We start from the raw sequence: 24,205 nt of genomic DNA, 5'->3' as shown, positions 1-24,205 counted from the left end.
CTAATATCCAACCTAAACCTCCCCAACTGCAACTTGAGACCATTACTCCTTGTTCTGTGATCTGGTACTACTGAGAATAGTCTAGATCCATCCTCTTTGGAACCCCCTTTCAGGTAGTTGAAAGCAGCTATCAAATCTCCCCTCATTCTTCTCTTCTGCAGACTAAACAATCCCAGTTCCCTCAGCCTCTCCTCATACGCCATGTGCTCCAGACCCCTAATCATTTTTGTTGCCCTCCACTGGACTCTTTCCAATTTTTCCACATCCTTCTTGTAGTGTGGGGCCCAAAACTGGACACAGTACTCCAGATGAGGCCTCACCAATGTCGAATAGAGGGGAATGATCACGTCCCCTGATCTGCTGGCAATGCCTCTACTTATACAGCCCCAAATGCCGTTAGCCTTCTTGGCAACAAGGGCACACTGTTGACTCATATCCAGCTTCTTGTCCACTGTAACCCCTAGGTCTGTTTCAGCAGAACTGCTTCCTAGCCATTCGGTCCCTAGTCTGTAACAGTGCATGGGATTCTTCTGCACTTGTCCTTGTTGAACCTCATCAGGTTTCTTTTGGCCCAATCCTCTTATTTGTCTAGGTCCCTCTGTATCCTCTCCCTACCCTCCAGTGTATCTACCACTCCTCCCAGTTTAGTGTCATCTGCAAACTTGCTGAGAGTGCAGTCCACGCCATCCTCCAGATCATTAATGAAGATATTGAACAAAACCGGCCCCAGGACCGACCTTTGGGGCACTCCGCTTGATACCGGCTGCCAGCTAGACATGGAGCCATTGATCACTACCCGTTGAGCCCGACGATCTAGCCAGCTTTCTATCCACCTTATAGTCCATTCATCCAGCCCATACTTCTTTAACTTGCTGGCAAGAATACTGCAGGAGACCGTATCAAATCTGATACGAACCTGTGGACGCTGCAGGTAAACAAACCGCCCTGGCCAGCCAGCGGATTTCCCTGACGAGCTGCATGTCAAAGTTTGCCGATCCCAGTTCTACAACATCAGATGGGGGAAAGCTACCTAGAGAGAGCAACTTTCAGGCAGAAGGATCCAGGAAAAGGTCCATAAGGAATATGACTGCAAAGGCTGTATGTAATAAGCAGTCCAGGGCAGCAGCAGGGGACCTAAACAAACAGTCCTTCCCTGCCTAATGCTGGGATCCAGAGGACAGGTGAGCTTGGGTCCTCCCACAGGCTCCTGGAGGGAAGGAGGAAGGGACTGCTGAAGCTCCAGATTCAGGCTGGCAGCCCTAATTTAAGACTACTGGACTTTATATTTGTTCCTGTTTTAACTTTCTTTGTTCCTCCCTGATGAAGAAGAGAAATAGGGATATTGGGTGTCAGGGCTGGTGGTTGGAGGCCCATCACAGGACCTTTAGGATCTTGAGGTGAGACCCCTTACTGCCCTCAAAGGGGAGAGACTCAAAATGACCCAGCCACAGGGTGGAGCTGTTAAAAGAGGCTGAGCACTACAGGCCACATTTTGGAGCTGATACTAAAAAGGAAACTGGGGCACGGCTGCCTTTTTTTCAAAGATTTGGCCACAAGAGGGCATATTAAAGGGCAAGAGGCTGGATGATAGTAGTTTATACCTGCTTAACACAACTCACAGACAGGGTTTAGTTAATGTCTGCACAGTGCTATGTGGGTAAAAGAGCCATATTAGTGCAGAGTATTGTTAGTGTTAGACACAAAAATGTAAACACAATTTAATGTGACAAATATTAAAATGAGTTTTAAGAGTTAGTGTATGTGGTACTGTATTTTGAAATACATATAGATAATATTAATCGACTATAAAAGTTGTCAATGAAGAATGTGAAAATGTATTATTTAAAATCCAGGCAAATTGGGAGGCTTGTCAGAATGGAAATGGTACATTTTCCAGTGTATTCAGTAATAACCATGCACAAACATTGACTCTATGCCCTTGCCTGTAATATAATGCCCTGACTATGCAATTCAGCTATATGGTTAAAATTGTGAATTCATTACAAGAAAGATACTTTTAGAGATGCACTGAGAATTATAGTAGGTCACAATTTGCAATTTTTAATTTTGAATAGGAAAGGCTACAGATTTTAAGTCAGTTTAAATTAGCTCAGTTTAATTGATTTGATTAACAAAGTATAATTTTTGGAGATCTAGAGCCATAGCATATGTTACCTTGTATTCTACAATAAATTCCACAGTATATTAAAACAGTTCAAAATCAAGGAAAACACCCTGAAGATGTCTGGCAGTGTAATTCTCTAGGAAGAAAGCAGTGCTTAAGTGAAACATTCCCATCCACAAATCTTGGAGATTTTACAGAATAAAATATACCAGTTCATTAACTAGGGATGTCACAGCCATTCCCCACTATAAAGGCTTCTTAAAGTCTTCCTTAATCCCCATTCTCATTCAGTTCATATCCATCCTCCCCTAGTGGTTCTCATTAACATATCAAGCTTTATATTCCAGTTGTTCCATTGGTGGAGAGCTGTAGGAATAGTATTTGACTGATCTACTATGTTACTATGGTAACCTTGCTCTGCAGTTATTTGTGTCACTATATAAACTATAAGTAGCCTGGAAAACAGAGGGCTAAATTTATCCCTTTATCCTTGATGTAACCAATCCTACAGTTTTATGAACCTACAAATTCTGCTAAATGTATGTATCCAATAGTGCTCAGCAGAAACACCATTTTCTGTTAAAAATGCTACATTAATGCTATAGTTTTGGCAAAGAAATATTTACTCCACACCCAGGAAAATTAACAGTAAATCTATTTTCTAGTAATGTTGAAATTCACTAAAATAAAATGAAGGTAATATTTTAGTTTAAGTGTGAAATACTTTATTGTCATGTACTTTTACTCAGAACTGTAACATTTAAATGCATTTTTAAAGATACATATTTACTTGGATTTTGTTTTTTCTCTGGAGAGATGTTAAAGTATTAATGAATTAATCCCCTTTTAAAATGACTGGAATATGATACTTAATGCATCTGCCCTGTCTTCTGTAGGGTACAAGAGTACAGCATTCTATTCATTCTTATGTGATTGGGTTAAATATGGATTCTTATAAATATTTATGAGCACACAATAGCTATCAAATCCTCTTCATTTTGAAAGGGCTGTGTTAGCTAGCAAAAACATATAACTGGAACAGACATGTATGCTATTGGATACTACAGATTATACTTTATGGTAAATCAATCCCTGATTTTCTTTGCCATCCTCATAGGATCCAAGTTGTGATAAATCACCCCTTTTGAGGAGAACTGTAACTGGCTCCCTGTGGAAGCTGTCAGTGCTAGCAGGAGTATTGTTTGGAGGGAGATTAGCTGAGATGGCTGTAAGGTGCGCTCTCTCTTTGGGGCAAACAATGTAAACTCCACAGTGCAGTTTGCCATGCAAGAGTCTTTGGAGCAGAGGGACTGGAATCTGGAGCTCCAAGGCTATAGAGTCATTCTCTCTCTCTGGTTCAGTGACTGTTTGAAGCAGTTGTTCAAAGTGAAACAGTGTCAACAGGAGAGACTGAGAGAGACACCCATCCTCCTCCTTCAGCATAGCTCAGTGGTTAGGGCACTCTAGGGTGACCAGACACAAAGTGTGAAAAATCGGGACGGGGGTGGGGGGTAATGGGAGCCTATATAAGAAAAAGACCCAAAAATCGGGACTGTCCCTATAAAATCGGGACATCTGGTCACCCTAGGGCACTCTCCTGAGAGGTGGGAGACTCCTATTCAAATAATTTCTCCCTGTCAGACAGAGAGGAGAATTGAACCTGGGTCTCCCACATCCCATATGAGTGCACTAACCACTACGCTAAAGGGTATACACTCACTTGGAGCAGGAGGACAATTTTGAATGGATCCTGATCTAGTAAGTATGCACTGAGTGGCACTCCTCCACCTATCTCCCTCCAGTTTGAGGATTGCACTGAGGCTTTGGCATCCAGATCTCTGGAGTGGGGCAGCAGTGCCCAGGCCCAGAGGCCAAAGCTTCGGAAACTTTTGCAGCAAAAATGTAGGAATCTACAGGGTTAGGCAGCAACTGAGTGGGGCTTTTGTAGATCACAGTGGTGCCTAAAACTGGGACTTAAGTCCCTTTGTGGATCTGGGCCAAAGTGCCAAACATGACTTTTTGGTATAGTTGGGAATGAGGCCCTCACTGGGCTTCTGTGTATCTTGGCCCCTCTATTTCTTGCAAAGGACACGCAGATCCCTGGGGCTGCATTAACCTCCCTGGAACTACCAGGGGGTAGAGAGTGGGAGCAAGATGGGAGGATGAAGTATTCTTTAGTGGGTGGGTGTACTTTGGGTGCTGATTGACTGGTGTGGGTGTGGGGACATCTTCTGAGAGGTGACTCATGTAAAACTTTACCCTATGCTCATTTATTCTCTATCTTAAAATATAATATATACACCTGCCCTGAGTACTACAATCCACAATTAACCTGTGTAGCTCTCTGCAACAAGACAGTTTTGAGGGCAGAAGCTTAGCAGGATTCACAAAATGATTAGATCACCATAAGATTAATGAGAACATGTTTAAAGGGATATAAGCATTTAGGCTTCAGTGTATAAGCCAACTACTAACTACCTGAAGTTATAGGGAAATTTCCTCTATAAGCAGGTCACTTCATAAATTACAGGGTCCATTCGTCTGAAGCATCTGGTACAGGCCACTGTCCGAGACAGGATAGTGGACAGGCTGGACCACTGACCAGAATGGCAATTCCTATATTCCTGTATATAGCAGCCAAGCATCCACACTCTCCTTCTTCAAGTCCCCTCCATCCCTGCTCCTCAAGAACCTTACTATTTTTCATTGCCTAGCCTTTGACTGCTAGTCATATTCTGTCTCCCCCTGCTTATATCCCTAATGGAAAACAAATCTATACTATTAACCAACTTGGATATTTTTAAGTTAGAATAGTAACTGACAGGGAATATCAATTATATAGGGCACCCTCGATACTATATAAAGTCTATATGATTGACATTCCCTGTCAGTTCTACTCTAACTTATAAACATCCAATTAGGTTAATTAACATAGGCTGTTGATAATTACAGTTGAGGATATAAGAATGTTCTGATTTGCTTTGTAAATGTCTAATCCATTCAGCTATACTTTATGGTTCTCCTACTGCAGCACTTCTACCTCAAACTATAACGTGGAAGATATATTTATTTATTAGGTTAGTAACATTTCCTTAACTCTCACATTCATTCAGCATGTGCTTAACATGACTAAAGTAAGTAATTTCAATTTAGATATATCCTTTTAAAATTATATATATTTTAACACTGAAAAAATTAAAACTGAAAACTAACCCTCCGAGTCATCTAATCTTTTATGTTGCATCTCTTCCCATGCCTTTATTTTCCCTCATTGTGTCTAAAACTTATTTATGTTTATTATGTATAATTTAGATAGTAGGCTCCTCAGGGCAGGGGCCTTACCATCTTATACCCATACGATGGTATGTAAATAATAAAGGAAATATGTATAGACATACTTTTTCCTTCAGATCTGTGTGATGGATCTTATTCATGCTGTATCAGTATCCTGTGCCTGTTGGTTGTGCGATGTTCCCCTTTCAGTGATGCGCCAAGCGGATTATTTTGCCCTTTGCCTTGAGCAATAACTTTATTACATTAGGTAATGGCAGCACCTATGACAAGTTACTCTTCTGTTAGTTGCAAATACTTCAAAACCTGCATAAAGCAGTATGTTCAACAGGCGATACAGTTTGTCTATTTAAAATCATCCTCAAGGTTCCCAGTATAATTTTATTCAACCATCTATTAATGATCTCCTTCAGTAGGCAAGCAACTTATGTGTCTTAGGTTAGGTAAAGACTATACATAAAGTCCACCCATAGTGAAACCTATCTAAAAGCATCTATCAGTATTGGATACACTGGGCCAGATACAACCCTAATGCAACTCCACTGACTTAATCTGAATTACACCAGGGACGAATTGGTGCCAGTGTGTTTAAAAATAATGAATGAAGGGATTGCCACAAAGAGTTTAAATAGAATATAATGAATCAATAACAGAATAGCTTCAATTATTAATCAGTTCTAAAATTCACAAGCTGTTTTGGAGTATTTGAGAAGGTGCTCAGACACTATGGTCATGAGGGCCTTATAAAACTTGGATAGAGATCTTACTCAGCTGCCAAATTGCCTCTAGTCATGCTGGCTGCTGCTGCCTTGAACTTTAATGACTGTCAGACTGTAGGAGTACAGTAAACACTGCAGAGGTTATTAAGCCTGTCTTTTTTGCAGGCTGTGTAGTAAACGCGGGTTGAGTAAGAAGTTTCAGTGGTGTGTATGTGGACGAAGGTGGGTACTTTGAGAGCAAGTTTTCACAGAGTAGTCTTCCTAAGTAACTTTCGTCTTGGAGGGAGATGAGGGTGGGGGACAAGACCACAAGCTCCAGCTTTCCATTGCCTATTTTATACAGGTGTTTTCATCATTTTTCATTATTCAAGCTGCCCTAACCACTGCTTTTCAAAAGGAAATGTAATGCCACGATTTCAGAAATTATGAGGTTTGATTCTAATATGAAATGTGTGATAAATGAAGGGTGGGGGGAGATAGCTCCCTTTTATGGACACCCAGCCAGCCAGTTAGCTATAAAATCCCTCTTAGTAGCTGTTCTCTCCTTGCTTTACCTGGGTTAAAAGTCTTATTACTATGCATAGGTAAAAGGAAGTGAGCGGGCACCTGACCAAAAGAGCCAATGGGAAGGCTAGAACCTTTTAAAATTGAGAAAAATCTTCCCCTTTGTCTGTCTGTGATTGTTCTCCTGGTGAGAGGGGGACAGGGCAGCAGTTATGTTGTAAAAAGTTTGAGCCAGATATGAAAAACCATCAGTATCATACCTAGAAAATACTCATTTGAAACCCCAGATATGTAAGTAGATCAGGAAATGTCTAGGAAGATGCGATTAGGTTTATCTATTTTATTTCTTTATGGCTTGTGGATTCCTCTGTGCTAACCCCAGCTGCTTTTGTTTTGCTTGTAACCTTTAATCTGGACATCAGAAAGCTATTCTTGGTGCTTAATCCTCATATTTGCTCTTTTAAAATCTAGCAATAGCCTGAGTTTTCAGATGTATTTTCTTTCTTTCTTTCTTTCTTTCTTTCTTTCTTTCTTTCTTTCTTTCTTTCTTTCTTTCTTTCTTTCTTTCTTTCTTTCTTTCTTTCTTTCTTAAGAACAGGATTGGAGTTCTGTGTCTTAAGAGACTGAGTGAGAGATTCTGAACCTCATTTCTAGTATACATGGCACCCGATAGAGTTTTAAAGTTAGCAGTGCTGGTTTACATCTCTTCTGTTCAATGATATAAATGATTTGCCATTGCAGAGCTGATGTGAAGAGATCCAAATGCATTATTTCTTGTAGCGTTTACAAGATCATACTTATCCTCAAAGCAGAACTGAATGAATTGCTGTCCTTTCTTCAGTGATCTTTCCCAGTCCACATCCCCTCAAAGCATTCTAAACAACTTTGCCTCTGCATTTAGCTCTGAAATTCTCTGTGCTATGCAGCACATTGTGTTTTGGCACTGTATAAATGGGTTTTCACAGTCGGCTGCAGACCTCTTCAATTTCGTCATCCTTGGCTTCTGTTGGCGCAAGGCTTAAATGAGGGCTCCTTTGAAAGAAACCTGGCATTGATTAGTCTGGATCGCAACAGGAACGAAAACGCACCCTAATTCAGAATAAACGCCATTCCTTTCTCGACTTACTTTTTCTTGCTCATTTACACACCACAAAGTCTGTTACACGAGTGTTGAAGGGGTCCTGGACAGTCAATCAATGCTCAGAAAGGCCTGTTATGTCAATCTTTGTACAATGCAAATCCTGAATTACTTACTATGTTTCAGGGTGCGGTTCCTTTTGATCCAGAATTTGGATGTTCCAGCTGGCAATTTGTAGTTGTTTTTGTAACCTGAAACTGCCCTTTTCAATGCTGATGTTATTAGGACAGAGATGTCTTTTGAGGCTTTAGCTCAACTTCATTATTGAAGTGTCAGTGTATTCAAGGGTTTTGTCAACCTTTTCTTGGTTGCATAGTGACTGACTTAAGACCTGAGGGGCTTATCTCTTAATGACAGCAAGTCTTCTAAAATTATTGTGGCTGTTGGCTTGCTGGACCAGAATAGTTTTCACCTTTGTATTAAAGGATGTGCTAACACAAGCAGAGCTTTACCACTGTGGAAGTGGTAAAAAAAATTTAATGTAATATTTAAAGTCGCAGCCTATTTGCAGGTGTTGTGTAAAAGGGCTGTGCAGCAATGAGAATTCAAGGTGGCATTCTGGGTAACTCAGTGAGAATTTCTTTGGGAACTATGCAGCTGCACACACGAGCTGGATGGGTTCTGCCAGACTTCTACAGGTGTTGTCTCCCATGAACTGATACAGAGGGGTTTGGGAGCTCTGGCCACAAACACTCCTGTTCTCTTTGGGAGTGTAACAGGGTAACTGACTTACTAAATGAAAGCTCTCCTGTTCCAGTCCAGGGGTGCCCTAGTATGGTGAACTGCTATTGGGAGTTATTAATGGGAGAGAGCCCAAAGGAAAGAAAGTTCAGAGTCCTGAGTGGGAATTAGAATGTCTAGAATCCTAGAGTAGAGGCAGCTCAGAAGAAGAGCTGAGCTGGCTGGGAACTTCAGGGAGGGAATGCCTCAGCACTTGCAATCATCACTCAGCAAGTTACATCTTAATTTAAGCAGTGTTTACACTGAGGTTTTTCTCAGTCTCTCACTGCTACGTGCCACGGGTGGAGCTACACTGGTGGTAGAAATGGTGAAAGCACTACAGTAAATAGCTGCCAGACTTTTTCTGAGAGAGATTAGATCAGATGGTGGCATGAACACTGGCAAATGCTTTACAGTACATTGTTGCTACCGTAGGTGTAGCTAGCTTCATCAGGCAACTGTAGGAGTTTTTAAGAAAAAGCTCATTGCAGACAGTCTGGGTCTTGCAAATGCTGATTCATCCAACTAGTTCTGCAGGTAATCCCATTGAAGTCATTATGTTATGTGTCTTTATAAATAATCATCAAATCTTAACTGTAGTTGTTCTTAACCTGAGGGGTATCTGAACCAGTGACCCAAAGGATCTATATCCTATTACTACTCCCTTCAGACAGCCAGTTGCCCTAACTGAAGGAATTTGCAAGATGCCAGTCTTGATTACTTACTTTAATCTTGCCAAACAGATGCAGCATGAAAGAGAGAGAGAGAATTAAGGAAGTGTTACCTGTGTAAATTTTAATATATTATCCAGGTTACATTTTATGGAAGAAGTCTTTGTTCCAGGAAAACCAAAAAGCATAGCCAAACAGATCAGTCACATCAGAAGTTAGATCACAACATATATAATTTATTAGGATTCTTCAACTTTGTTTTATAAATCAGAGTAATTGACAGGATAGGTACATATAGTGTAGAACTCATATTTTATTACAGGAGAAGTATCTCTTTTTTTGTTCATGTCCCTTTAGACAGGAAATGAAATTACACCCTCCTCCCCAAGCCAATCAACACTCTATTCCCCAGTGTATTGAGAATAGCTTATAAGGAAAAAATGCAGTTGGCTGAGGAGGTAGTTATTTAAAATATAAATGGCAGAGTAAATTTAAGATTAATTTAAAACATTGGAAGTTGTCTGAGAGTTGCGGTAAGTTTATTTTATTTTATTGTCATGATTTCCAGATGAAAATAATTAACTCACCCTGCCAGAGAAATGGCATTTCTGTGATCTGTTTCTTTTCTTAGCCCAGACTGCCATTCCCCCGCAATCATCCTCCTTCTCACCCTGATCTCACCTACCTTCTATGGGAGTGGTCTGCTCTGAGTGTACTAAGGTGAAGATTTCTAAGGGAGCATTGGTGAAGAATAAAGGATAAATTATCCGAAGGAATTTATCTTTAGCTGAAATTTCTGGACACTCTCTGGGAGTATAAGTTAGCTAACACAAACAATGTTTGTCTGGAAAGAATTTTAAAATGCATATTGAAATTTACCTAAACCAGGGTTGAAAATCTGAAGTGTTTTTAATGCAGTTTCTTTCTTTCCCATTAACAGAGAAATGCCAGCCACTAGGAAAAACACTCAAACATAGAAAAACTGACTTCAAGAAAAAAAGCCCTCAGTTTATACGTGGCCAGCCCTTAGAATAGCAAGAACAAAGCCCACTTTGATTTCTACTTTTGTGCTATTCTTAAAGACTGCATTATGATACCCAGACAATATAGTGTTTTGAGCTCTATAAGTACCTAGATAGAAGTTTCTTGAATATGTATTAATTTAATATTTCAATCTATTTTGTTTATATTTTTAACTTCCCTACCAATTATACAATATTTGATAGGAAAACACTGGATTATTTGTAACATTTGACTCTAATATTAACACAGGAAGAGCTGTAGTAGTTTGGGTGTTATATTGAACTTCTTTGGAGCAGCTGCTTGTATATATTTATATAAAACATATAACTATATTAATAGCATTTAATTTTTCATAGGCAGGTGTCTCCACCAAAACCTGGCATATCTGTTGCTGAAAGAAGAATTATAACAGAAAGAACTACAAGGTAGGGCCAACATACAGTTGTCTGTAAATTGTGATACAATTTTTATAAGGCAGGAGTCCCCAAAATTTTTTATATTGCAGATTTGAGTACAATTTTCAAAAACATCTAAGTGAATTAGGCTCCTAATGGGATCACATCAACGCAAACTAGGCACCTTTTTAGTTTGTGCCAGCAGGGTCTACATGGGGCAGTTAGAGTGCAACATGTTAGAGTGCTCTGCAGTTCATACCCCCTGTAGAGCACACTGCAGCACTGTGTAGACAAGCTCTAAGGCTGGGTCTTCACTACCCGCCTGAATCATTGGGTAGAAAGCGCCGTTGATGGGAAGCCGCAGAGGTCGATTTTGCCGCCGTCCTCACAGCGGGGTAAGTCGGCTGCGATACGTCAAATTCAGCTACGCTATTCACGTAGCTGAATTTGCGTATCTTAAATCGACTCCCCCCTGTAGTGTAGATGTAGCCTTAGTCTCTTTAAAAGTCAATGGGACTTAGGATCCTAAGTTACTTAGGCATTATTGAAAACTTTATCCTTCATCTTAATAGTGAAATTGTCTCTTGGAACATTCCTGATTGCTCAGACCAACTTGTCTCTTACTGATGATCAAATAACATTGGTGTGGCAACTAAAGTAATTACATGGAAAAGTAATAGTCAGAAACTATTTAATCTTGCTTTAGCTGGCTTTTTATGTTACTTAGCCTTTTGAAACAAGCAGGAGAGTTGGAATCATGTGACCAGCAAGCTCCCCCTGGAGAACAGTTTAAGAATCACTGCTATATGGAAAATAATAGTCATATATGTCCTATTCCCTCCCCCGCCCACACACACACTATATTCTTGAATACTTAAAAAAAAAAAAAAAAAACCCATCCAATTCTCTGTCTTTAGGGATTATGTCACAAAGCAATGGTGGGGATAAACTGAGTGTTTTATGTAATCTCATGACTCCAGAAGCTACACCTTTAAGAAAAACACTAAATATCAGGAGATGCAGATAGAATCATGAGTTGGCAACCTGGTGGCACTAGCACTATTAGTTGCTTTCCTCCTACAGGCCCCCGTCTGTATTCTGTCTACCCATTCTGTTCCCCCATTCGCTCTTCCTCCCTTCAGCAGCTCCTGCTCCTCCTTTACTTCCTGTCCCCCTGCAGTCTTGTCTCCCTTGTCCTCCCCAGAACCCTGTCCCCTGTCTCCCCACCCTCCCATAGGTCCTGCCTTGTTTCCCAACTGTCCCATGGTTCCTGTCACTTCATACATCCCCAGAAGCCCCTCACCTTTCCTGCCTGTGGGGCACTCATGTCATGTCACCAATGCTACCTCTTCCCCTTTCTGTTGCTCTTCATCTCTGAGAAACTGCAGGGCAATTTGAAAGCAACCAAAGGGGAAGGCAGAGAGGCCATCTGCATGCTTCATCAGGCACCACAGCAGCCCTTGTGGTGGCAGCAGTCCAAGTCCTCCTGCTTTCTAGAGCCCAGGTGAATGTGTAACATTCATTCTGGGATGCAGGAATGTGTGAATGCCTACATACATGTAGGAATGCCTACATACATTAGTGTCACATGAAATCTGTGACACTTGACATGTCTTCAATTCCAGGGTCAGGGTTTAATTAAGACAAGATGTAACAGGTGCCTGACTCCCATTGACTTCAATAGGCTTTGGATAAGACCCTAAGTGAGTTAGAAACAACGAGGGCTATGTGTACACTAGAGACTTACAGCAGCACAGCTATCAGCATAATTTAACTGTCCCAAACGAGCAGTGGTAGCTATGTGGGTGGGAGAGCATCATCATGAGATTGGCTTAAAAATAATATATTTTTTATTCTTTTAATCTGCCTTCTCTTTTTTGAGCCTTAGGGTTTATGTTTTCAAGCATTTCTCTACAACCAGGGGCTAGAAACTTACTTTTCTTTTAATGAAAGCTGAGATTCTCACATAATCCAATGAATCCAGGATCTGAAGCTTTAAGAAAACCATTAAATATCATGAGATTTGTGATCACATAGTGAGAGTTGGCAACACTGTGTTAGTTGCCATAAATATATCAGAATGACAAACATAACAAATTTAAATGTATCAGTCATTCTAGAAGAATATGTAGATTACATATTTATTAATAGCTCGTACGTAATGTTAGACCATTGATATTGAATGCCCTCTGACTCCCTCATGGTAATTTTGTTTGATCCTTAAAGAAGACAAGATCTTGGTAATTTCAAAGTGAATCCCACAGCTGACAAAAGACAAGGGGAAATCTTGCAAAGCCCTTTGTCTTTATCTTTTGCTAAATGATGTTTGAAGATAGAACTGTTTAATGTGCAGCTGTTGGAATTTCAAGTAATGAGACACATGCAATACTATGCACTAAGAGAATGAGATTGGGCTCTACAGGAAGTCAGAGTGGTACTGTAGTGGGAACAGCTTTATACTTCCAACCCATCTCTCATTTCCTTAACAAATCAATGATACAAGATATTAACCTAATTAAAGTGTCCAGGCAATGTTAGGATTGATTTTAGGTAGAGCTGGTTGAAAAAGTTTTTGACCAAAAATTTTACATTAGAAAATGCAGTTTACTTAAATGGAAACATTTTTGCAGACACATGTTGAAATAGGAAATTATTATAATATATTACATTATTTTATATTGCTTCAACATTTTTGAAATGAAGTGATTCAGTGTTACTGAAACTAAATATTTGAATAGCTCTGTAATCAGAATTGGTTTGGAATTTTCATTCTGCAAGAAACATTAAAATTTCAGCTTTTCTTTCCTATTTGGAATGAAAATACATTTTGACATGTGAGAATTTTCCATGGAACAGAAATTGTGTTTTCCAACCAGCTGTAATTTTACGGAGAGTAAATTTAAATTTTGAAATGTCAGACAATGGAAGTGTTGTCTGCCAGCTAGAGAATAGAGGGTCTAGCATGAGTGGGTTTATCCAATCAACATGTCCCCCAGGTCATAGCTGGACTTGCTGTCCCACCAACACAGTGAGAATGAAATCAGAATCCTGGTGGTCCAGAGGGGTGACTGGTCTTCAGTACAAGCCAATGCTGATTAGCTTCTTCTAGGTTATGCTATTTTTTTTTCTCAGTGGGGACTCATTCTTGCATATATCATCGTAGTATTCTGCTGATTTTATGATTCAGTAATCTCATGGTTTAAAGTTAATTGCTGGCTAAAAGGCATGCAATTTTTTAAAAGTTATTGAAGTAGGGGTGTTTTAATCATGATTATGAGTGCTAAGAAGGCATTTACCCTTTTGACTCATACGTTAGGTGTAGTTGGTTGTTTCTAAAACATAATCAGGTGTTGCTCGGGTCAAATGGAAACAGGGCCGGCTCCAGGCACCAGCTTAACAAGCAGGTGCTTGGGGTGGTCATGGGAGAGAAGTGGCACCTGCGGCAATTCGGGGGCGGCAGGTCCCTCACTCCCTCTAGGAGCGAAGGACCTGCCGCTGAACTGCCGCCGTCGATCGCGGCTCTTTTTTTTCCCAATTGCTGCCGCCGATCGCGATTTTTTTTTGCTTGGGGCGGCAGAAATGCTGGAGCCGGCCCTGAATGGAAATACCTGAAAGGGTATGTATTTACTGGTAATATATCATTGAATTAGCAATGTAGCCTTTCAACTTTGCCATCAATTGGACTCTATCTTTCTTGAAAAATTGTCAATAACCTCTTTACTTTAAGCAAGTCCTTAATTTTAGCTAATGGACAGTTGTATGTACTGACTGTGACCTGCTCTGGTTTTGTTTTATCTTTTATAGGAGCCAAGATCTTGATAATCTCAAAAAAATTCCTACAACTCACACAAATAACAAGGGGTAAGTCTTGGAAGCATCTCGGTTTCTATTTTTCTGATGCAATTGGTAGTGTATAACTATTGGAGTTTGAAAAAAGACTAATATTAAAATCCATAAAGTCCTTAAAGGACTAAAAAGTAGCACCAGCTGTTCAGAAGTACAGGATAGCATTAGAATGAAAATAATAGCAATGATGAAATAACACTTTTGTACTATTAACTAATTAGTTAACACCCAGGTGCTGGAACTAGGGGTGCTGGGGTGCTGCTGTACCCACTGGCTTGAAATGGTTTCCATTATATCCAGGGTTTACAGTTTGGTTCAATGGCTTCAGCACCCCCACTATGCAAATTGTTCCAGCACCCCATCCCAGGAGGCTTTTTTTGTGTGTCTGTGTGTATGTGAATCCTTGGCACTATCCATGCATGTTTATAGCTGCCTCAGAGTTCATCAGTGTCCAATAGAACTATAGAATTTTAGATATATATTTTGTAAGGGATTAAACAAAATTTGGAAGAACTCAGAATAGCTGTGTTTGCTAGAGACAGAGCAGAGTTAAGCAGTTAATAAATTGCCCCACATTCTAAAGGGACTTACTTGTGTGTTGGACCTCAATGTCAATAGAGTGAGATTCAGACCAAGGTCCTTGTTGTCCATAAACCGTTTTATGGAATGAGCTAACAGGAAGCTGCCACTCTACTTTGCTAGTAGGAGCTATGCACTGATCTCCACACTTAGGACCCAAATTCTGCCTACATTTACAAGGATGATGCTATGTTACAGTGATGCCCTAAGTTTATAGCTATGATGTAACCCCATTATTTTACCCCCCCCCCCCCCCAGTCTGGGCATAGTTATAACTCCCTGAGCATCAGTGCTACTATACACTGTCCAAATTTTAATTTAAAGGGAAATGTAGCTTTCACATTTGGGCCAGAGCATGAGAGACACTGAGGCCTGTATCTACAAGGGTACTTAATTGTTTAAATTCCAGTTTTAAGCTCCACTGTGATCCACTAAACTCCTTCTGAACCCTGTAGATGCCTAAACTCACTCAGTGCCTAAATTTTCAGGGTAGAAGTTTTCTGCCTCTGGGCATGCACACTGCCACTTCCCTCTAGGTACCCAGATACCATCTCCCACCTAAGCCTCAGAGCGATCCATGAACTGGGGAAAGATAAGCATCCTCTGCCTAACTTGTGTGCAGGGCCCAATCTGGTAGGTGTGCTCAGAGGCTGCCTACTGGATCAAGTCCCATTCAAAATCTAGAAGGGGATGGAGGTTATGGTGCCCACCTTATAATGCTTAGCTTAGTGTTAGAGCACTCACCTGGGATGTGGAAGGCCCCAGTTTAATTCGCCCTCCACTCCACTCCCCAGCAGAGGGAGACACAGGATTTGAATAAGGATCTCCCACCTCTCAGGAGAGTGCTCTAACCACTGAGAGGTGGGATATTCTGATGTGGGGTTACCTCAGTCTCTCCAGTTGAAGCAGTTCCTCTGTGGGTAAAAAGTCATTGGAACAGGAGTCCTAGACACTCGGTCTCCTGTCTCCCAGATGGGTGCCCTAACAACTACTGGACATTCTGTCTCTGGCCCAGTGACTCTAATTATTTGTTCACAGTGGATATCCACAGCATTACAATGCCCAAGTCCCTTTGTGGATCTGGGCCTGCATGTCACTGACAATTGGAAGTTGAGGTGCTCAGTGGCTCTTAGGAAGCATCCATCATTTTGCAGGATTAGGCTACTATGAGTAGATTCAGTTAACAATGTTCCCCTTTGCAGGCTGAACTGTCCGAGAGACCTCCACATCAAAGTGAAATCCAAACTAGCATCTTCTTGGTCCACAAAGAACAACTTTAACAAACAAGCTAAAAAAGAAGTTTGTAGTCAGAGCTAACTGGCTAGTTGGAGCGAAATTAACTTTATGGTTTTACTCCCCACCTGCAGCCAGGACCGGCTCCAGGGTTTTTGCCACCCCAAGTGGCAGAAAAAAAAAAAAAAAGCCGCGATCGCAATTGCGATCAGTGGCAGCTCCACCGCGCCGCTTTCTTCTTTGGTGGGAATTCGGCGGCAGGTGATTCCCTCCGAGAGGGACCCGCCGCCAAATTGCCGCGGAACAGCCCGATGTGCCGCCCCTTCCCTTTGGCCGCCCCAAGTACCTGCTTGCTGGGCTGGTGCCTGGAGCCGGCCCTGCCTGCAGCCCTAGAAAGGATCTATCCTTTTGTTTTACTGGTTACAGCTGGTTACATATTGTTCCATTTTTCATGTCAGTAGAGAAAGAGAAAGTTATTTAAAGTCAAAAGAAAAGTCCTATATTAAAATTCAGCTACTTGTTTAAGCTTACTTGTAAAAGAGAAAGTGTTTCTCTATATTTAAACTGTAATTGTGTTGTATTTGTAATACAGTAATATATTAGGGTTTAATTCTTCATATTAATTTAAGGAAGGTGGTATTAAAATACTTCACAACATAAGGTGAACAGCACAGCTTTAAATCTACCATAATTTATTGGTATAATAATTTAATAGTGTAAGTGGAAAGAATCAATGTTTTTAATTCATTTTTTTAGTTTTTAAATGCTTACATTTTAGTCCAAGGATGGAAATTTAAAAAAAGCCTCAGTCATCAAATATGACAGCAGATAACTTCTGTCATTCCAAAAAACACACTAACTGGACAAATGTGTATTTATTCAAAAGTTCCTTAATGGAATGCAAGCTTCTTTAGTTTTAATGTTTACAATATTTCTTATCTTTGTGAACTAATGCTAGAAACAGAAATCTATGCCCTAGAAGACTGTGAATTAGTGTCAGAATTCTTCAGAAACTTCATTTCTCCTTTCACTGGCACATATAATGTAGAGTAGGAATCTAAATCATTTGATAGTTTTCATATATTTAGGTCCACAAAAGGGAATACTTCTGTGGGAAGCATTAGAATTGTACAACTTTCCTCTTGCAAATGGAAAATTAAGCATATTTTTGTGACTATCAATAACAATTTGGCATAACTATTTGTGAACTATTAACGAACTTATTCAGTATTAATTCTTTTCCTGGGGAATGGGCACGTTTTTCTTCATTTTTTAAAAAGAAATCCTATTTATATCCAATTTTATAATCAAGCAGAATATTTTAATATCACTCTATTTTTGTTGTTTCACAGAGGGAAAGACCTTGATGATCTCACTGTTGTAAATACTGCTGCACAGAAAAATAAGAGGCAAGGCCTGTAGTGAGGTTTCTCTCATATTTTAAAAGGGTTTGTAGTTGGGTAGCTGCTTAAGTGTGAGTCTTGTTACTGAGGGTTTATTTCAGTAAATGTGGTTACAGGGGTCAAAACTAACAATTAATTGACTTAGTCTAGGTTATTAAAGTAAAACCCATGTTAATTTCTTTTTAACTTCCCAATAAATACTAGATAGTAAATGGAAATAATTCAATATAGATATTACAGAGGATTTTATTTTCTATTATTGAAACTCAAAATGCTCATCAAACATCTGCTTTAATAAATAGTAAAGATGGGGGACTATCTCCTGGAAAGTAGTGTTTGTCAGGCAACCAGGACAATGATGCAGTGTAGACAGCAATCTCTTACTTGTGGAAAAATTCTATGCTTTCTTCCTTTTTAAAATGTAAGTCCATTTCACTAGGAGGGTGGTGAAGCACTGGAATGGGTTACCTCGGTAGGTGGTGGAATCTCCTTCCTTAGAGGTTTTTAAGGTCAGGCTTGACAAAGCCCTGGCTGGGATGATTTAGTTGGGAATTGGTCCTGCTTTGAGCAGGGGGTTGGACTAGATGACCTCCTGAGGTCCCTTCCAACCCTAATATTCTATGATTCCATCCTTATGGCTAATTTATAGCTGAATTGAAAATTTTGACTAACACTGAAGTATATTTCATTTTCACAGAGGCCAAAATCTTGATGAGCTCATTGAAGCAAAGGCTCCTGTGGAGCAAAATAAAAATCGGTGAGACTTAATTCATTGCTCTGTCTTACATTCATTGAAAATTAAAATGGTTTGTAGTGATGGAGCATTTTCCTGTGCAATACTGTGCATGGGAATGTTCCTTGCCAATGTAAGCATGTAAACGTTTCAGATCTTTAGAAACACATATAAATTTATTTATAAATTTGCCTAATATAATTAATATATAGCTGTATTTATTTATTTTTTTAAAAAGTCAGAATATGTTACTCCCCTTAGTGCGTGCAAATGTCTTGGTGTCACAAAGAAGTACTTGTAGGTGTATTAAGGTGTTTGATAGTTTAAAGTATACATCAATGCGTCTAGGATTCCTGGTCACTTGAGCTGTTGAAGTTTTGATTCATTTAATGAAACTAAATTTAGCAGTCAGTCTTTCAGGGAAAACATTCATGGTATTTTGTCTTCATTTAGAGAGAATCTTTCATCAAACTTTATATCTAAATGGACCCCCCCCCACGCTAAGTATTTAAGAAGAATTAGTCATTTCAGTAAAGTAATAATTTCAATCCTTTTCTTAATATAAAGGTGTTCACATCACAAAAGTCCCCATCAAGATGCTACCCTGGCTAACAGTCTCATCAGAAAGGCAAAGACTGAAAGTATATAGAGAATGAACTTCTCTCTCCGCTCTTAAAGTAGCTCTGCCTCATCAGGGTTGAGGCACAATGGAGGGCACTGCTTCGTGTTACATGCTGTGCATGTAAAACACTGAAATGGAGGAAGATTCATTTAGTGGAGAATCCAGACCTTGGCAATCTCACTGCAACAAATCAAACAGCAGGCAAAATAACCAGTGTTCAGGCTCATGGTTATCACTTTCTCTCTGAATGTAACTTATAGCAGAGTTATAGCTTTTGACATATGGTTATAGTGGCCTTTTGTTTGAGCTTCACTGTAAAAAAAAATCATAAATATTGTTAGCATTTCCTATTTAAATCGCTTTTATTAGGTTGATGAGGTTAAGTTTTATGCTGCTGTAGAATGTCCTTACAGCCATGAAAACGCTAGGAAACTGGGATACTTATACAGGAATCCTGGTGCTGCTTGGTGTGTCTATCTAATTCTAGCTAGTCATTTCTAATCCACCCATCACCGTATTACACCGAAACATGTTCTTTAGGCTCTGTTTTCCATGTGGCTTGTTCCTGAACTGAAACAAAATTCGAGTTTAAAAAAAAAATAACCCCAATATTGATTCCTTATTTTTTGTTGTCAAAATCTGTATATCTGTTCTGTGCTGGTATTTTAAAGTCCCCATTTAAAATGTAATATGTATCCAAAAATCCATTGCCAACATTGCAGAAATATAGATAACATATAAAAACCCCACCGTCAACACAACAATTTGACAGTAGAATTGAAAACTATTAATGTGAACCTTACAGAGTTTGGCATTCAATTAGTAAGAAAAACATGTAAAAGTTTGGATGTGCATCCAAGTCTACAGAGGGCCCCAACAAGACCCACAGCATTGTATCCGCAAACAATCCCCTTGCCACAACAGGTCTTGTGATAAACTTTCCTTTCCAACATCTCCATACCAAACTAGCTGCTGTTGTCATCTTGGCATGAGGTTCTGTGGCCTTTTGGTTTCTTTAGTGGCCTCATTTTCAGATTTTGTGTATGTATTTGTGTACCCTGTCTGGTGGAAGCACAGCCTCTTTATCTCCCCACTCTCCCCAGCTCTCTCCCTCTTCCCCTGTTGCCCTCATTCACAGACCCACAAGGGATTCTTCTTGCCCCTATCCTTGCTGACTGTATACCTGCAGATGTCTTGTTTTAGTGTGGGTAATGGTCTGTATAGCTTTCACCCTCCTGATGTCTTCAGGGCAAGAGGGCTAGGTGGTAACTCCTTATTAGCTTCTTCAAGGATTAGGGAGCATTCAGTGAGCCCCCTGCAATGGCTGATAAGGACTCCCTGAAATTAAACAAGGAGGAGTAGTTGGTAAAAGCTACCAAGCCCCTTCCCCAGGTAAGTGACATCACTTAGCGTTGGACAGGTGGTGAGAGTGGATGTGCCAGGGAGTGGGCTTGGACAAAAGGATGGACGTGTGTGATGAGCAAACTAGAGCCAGGACTACTCCAGACAAAAAATAGACCCACAGTACTAAGATCCGTTTGGATCTGGGTTGTCTTCAGCTGAATAACCCTTTCCAAAGTTTAGGAGTTGGGGGGTGAATAAAATGGTTCTTGTTTTGGCCCATCCTTTATTTAGAGGTCTTAGTCCAGTTGCCAACTGATAAATGTCCACATCACAAAACCACCACCACAAAACACTAATTGGCAACCTTGTCACCACCCTCATTAGAGTTGACAGGCACTGATTGGGGATGGACACTGAACAACTGGCTCACAACCTAGAGATGGTCCCTCCAGGTCACCATAGAAGTTGTATGAGAAAACTTGCATGGTTGCTGCCACCACAGCTTGGCATGTCTGGGGGAATGCAGAACGATTTAATCTGCTGGGCTGCCAATCTGCCACATTTTATTACCGCTAAATTCACACCCTTTTTTTTAAAAAAAAAAAGGAAAGAAAAAATGTCTCTTGTTCACTTTCTGATGTTAGTAACACAGGGCCACATTGTGCCTTCAAGTGTCACTGAAAGTGGTCTGACTGTGCATGATTTAAAAATATACTTTGTGTCATAAATCTTTGTCTTGTCATTGTTTTTTTAGGACAACTGAGCAACCCTCTGATTCTGCTAGTGCTCCAAATAACCGATCTGACACAAACTACTCTTATGACAACAGAGGATCCAGGTAGTTAATGAGTTACAAAGTTTAAATAAATAATGCCTCAAGCATTTTTCCTTACACAAAATCCAGGCAAACAGGCTTTATGCGTGAAAGTTCCATGGAGACTGGAATCCTCCCACCAGCCTGTGGAGTGGCAAGGGAAACAAAGGATATATTTACTGGCTGTGCCCTTACACTCTCTGCCCCACCCAGAAACCTCCTTCCATGCTGCTATGGATAGAACCTCCAGGTCACACTGCTCCAAGGCACATGGTGGGCAGAGACACCTTGTGTCATCTCTCACTTTTCTCAGCAGAACTGTACTGAGTTTTCTGCCTTACAGGCCATGCACAGGCTGAAGCAAATAGATTTTTTTAAAAGATGCTTCTCTTTCAGTGCTGGAGTCTCTTCCTTTAGCTAGGATCTGTAACTACAGACACTTGTGTTGTAAATCTCAGTGAAAACTGACCAAATTTATGCCCTGGAAGCTTGGAGAAAGTACCAACTTGCCACTTATTGAAGGTAGCAGGAAAGCAGGTGAAAATAAGAAATAACATGTTTTTCTGCACAAAGTCATAACAGGATTATCAAATGATTAAAAATCTTTTGACAACAAATAAACAATGTATCATTCTGCCTGAATGAAAGAACACTCTGGATGAGGAAATGAAAGCCCCAGTGATGTGATATTTCTGTTTGAACATGAAAATGAGTATAGTCTCTCTTCAGGAGCAAACAGCACAACCATATTACTAACACAGGGCTAGACTGTGCCTTTAAGCACGGTCCTGTGTAAGTGGCAGTCCATAACTTCACATCCCTGGGAGGAATAAAGGGAAGGAACTGTGACTTTGAACCATAACTCATTAACTCCTCTTAGAATCATAGAATATCAGGGTTGGAAGGGACCTCAGGAGGTCATCTAGTCCAACCCCCTGCTCAAAGCAGGACCAATTCCCAACTAAATCATCCCAGCCAGGGCTTTGTCAAGCCTGACCTTAAAAACCTCTAAGGAAGGAGATTCCACCACCTCCCTAGGTAACCCATTCCAGTGCTTCACCACCCTCCTAGTGAAAAAGTTTTTTCTAATATCCAACCTAAACCTCCCCCACTGCAACTTGAGACCATTACTCCTTGTTCTGTCATCAGGTACCACTGAGAACAGTCTAGATCCATCCTCTTTGGAACCCCCTATCAGGTAGTTGAAAGCAGCTATCAAATCCCCCCTCATTCTTCTCTTCTGCAGAGTAAACAATCCCAGTTCCCTCAGCCTCTCCTCATAAGTCATGTGCTCCAGCCTCCTAATCATTTTTGTTGCCCTCCGCTGGACTCTTTCCAATTTTTCCACATCCTTCTTGTAGTGTGGGGCCCAAAACTGGACACAGTACTCCAGATGAGGCCTCACCAATGTCGAATAGAGGGGAACGATCACGTTCCTCGATCTGCTGGCAATGCCCCTACTTATACAGCCCAGAATGCCGTTAGCCTTCTTGGCAACAAGGGCACACTGTTGACTCATATCCAGCTTCTCGTCCACTGTAACCCCTAAGTCCTTTTCTGCAGAACTGCTTCCTAGCCATTCAGTCCCCAGTCTGTAGCAGTGTGTGGGATTCTTCCGTCCTAAGTGCAGGACTCTGCACTTGTCCTTGTTGAACCTCATCAGGTTTCTTTTGGCCCAATCCTCTAATTTGTTTTCACTTGCTCCTTGTCAGGGAGGAGAGTGGAAGAATTCTGCTACTGACCTTTATCCGTAGCAGTGCAAGATGCCACTCAGTAGTGAGGAATGGGAGGTGCATTGTGTCAGCTGGAGCCAATGCTCCACCCATCCCTGTCCTCTCCACCCGGAAGGAAGAACCAGGTGTACAGTCCCTGCTCTTCTTCCTACATCTGCAACTGGATGCTGAGGGTTCTTGCTTACTCTTACACTTGTGCATTGCCACATAGGCCTGGGCGACAATTTGGCCAAGAGTGAAAAGAAACATAACTTCAGGACTCAGAATAAATATTCAACACACACATTCATCAACATTTTGCAGCTGGCGTACAATTTCTCAGTTGTCATGGCTTTTGTAACATTGTGACTAGCTTTGAGTAGTGTAATGGAAATAAAACAATAATAGCAGGCAAAGAGTGAGCTACAGCATGTAGTGTTGTTCCCTTTAAACTTGATAGAATGTGTACCCTTTACTGGCACTGTGAATAGAAAGCCAGATTTAATTCATTAAAAGTATTTAAATGAAGTGAAATGTCCTCATATGTTCTATCTATTTTTACATAGTTAATTCTTCAGACGAGTACAAAGTATTTTGCTATAGGTACTGCAAGACCAGATAGCAACGTGGCAAATTAAGGAGAGAATGGCAGGATTGAAATTAAAAACAATTCTTTCGAATATGGAATTTTGAGGGGGAAGAGGGATTGGATTTCATTCCAATGTTCATTATTTTTGTGCATTTCCATTATATGTAGTGAACAGTTTCCTCCTATCATATGAAAAAACATGCACTCAGTTGCTGACTGAGGCCCCAGGCTCCCTGGAACTTTGTGAGGGCAAGATTGGAGCCTAAAATAACCAATGAAATTCAGGCTTAGGAATTATCCTTGTTATTATTTACAGTCTCTCATGATTGTTTTGTATATATATAGTTAATCTTTTTTAAAGATGTAGTTATACATGTGTTTGTGTATTTCAGCAATAGAACTTCGACCAGTTACTCAAGTCCAAAGAACAATGTTGTGTACACCAGGACATATGAGGAGAACAGGTACTGGAAAGATTTTTTCTCAATAGTTTTTATTTATGTAATAATTCTGAAAATACCAGTTTAAGCATAAACAATGTTATTTTCAGGCATAGTGCACCCAATATGAAAATTATGTTGAGTACTGGATGCTGTGATGGTCCACACCCCTAGGGTCAGGGCAGCGTGGCTGTGACGGTCCACGCCCCTAGGGTCAGGGCAGCGTGGCCTAGTGGCCAGAGTCTATAAAGCAGCCCCTACGGTCAGGGCAGCGTGGCCTAGCGGCCAGAGTCTATAAAGCTGG

General features: G+C 40.5%; 1 protein-coding gene across 26 annotated transcripts in view; it reads left to right on the top strand.

Annotated features, from left to right (window-relative positions):
• The window catches only part of SCEL (sciellin), a 176,753-nt gene that overhangs the window by 144,255 nt on the left and 8,293 nt on the right, over positions 1-24,205 (top strand). For 19 of the 26 annotated variants that reach the window (XM_065593186.1, XM_065593161.1, XM_065593146.1 and 16 more), the window contains 6 exons: positions 10,548-10,616; positions 14,391-14,447; positions 17,597-17,653; positions 18,345-18,404; positions 21,101-21,184; positions 23,854-23,925. In XM_065593186.1, the coding sequence (XP_065449258.1) occupies positions 10,548-10,616; positions 14,391-14,447; positions 17,597-17,653; positions 18,345-18,404; positions 21,101-21,184; positions 23,854-23,925 (399 nt within the window). The remainder of the gene's footprint in view (positions 1-10,547; positions 10,617-14,390; positions 14,448-17,596; positions 17,654-18,344; positions 18,405-21,100; positions 21,185-23,853; positions 23,926-24,205) is intronic. The other 7 variants (XM_065593165.1, XM_065593220.1, XM_065593125.1 and 4 more) reach the window with 5 other exon arrangements.

This window comes from Chrysemys picta, chromosome 1 (genome assembly GCF_011386835.1).
Source record: "Chrysemys picta bellii isolate R12L10 chromosome 1, ASM1138683v2, whole genome shotgun sequence".
NCBI lineage: Eukaryota > Metazoa > Chordata > Testudines > Emydidae > Chrysemys > Chrysemys picta.
This window is presented reverse-complemented; position numbering and strand designations above follow the sequence as displayed.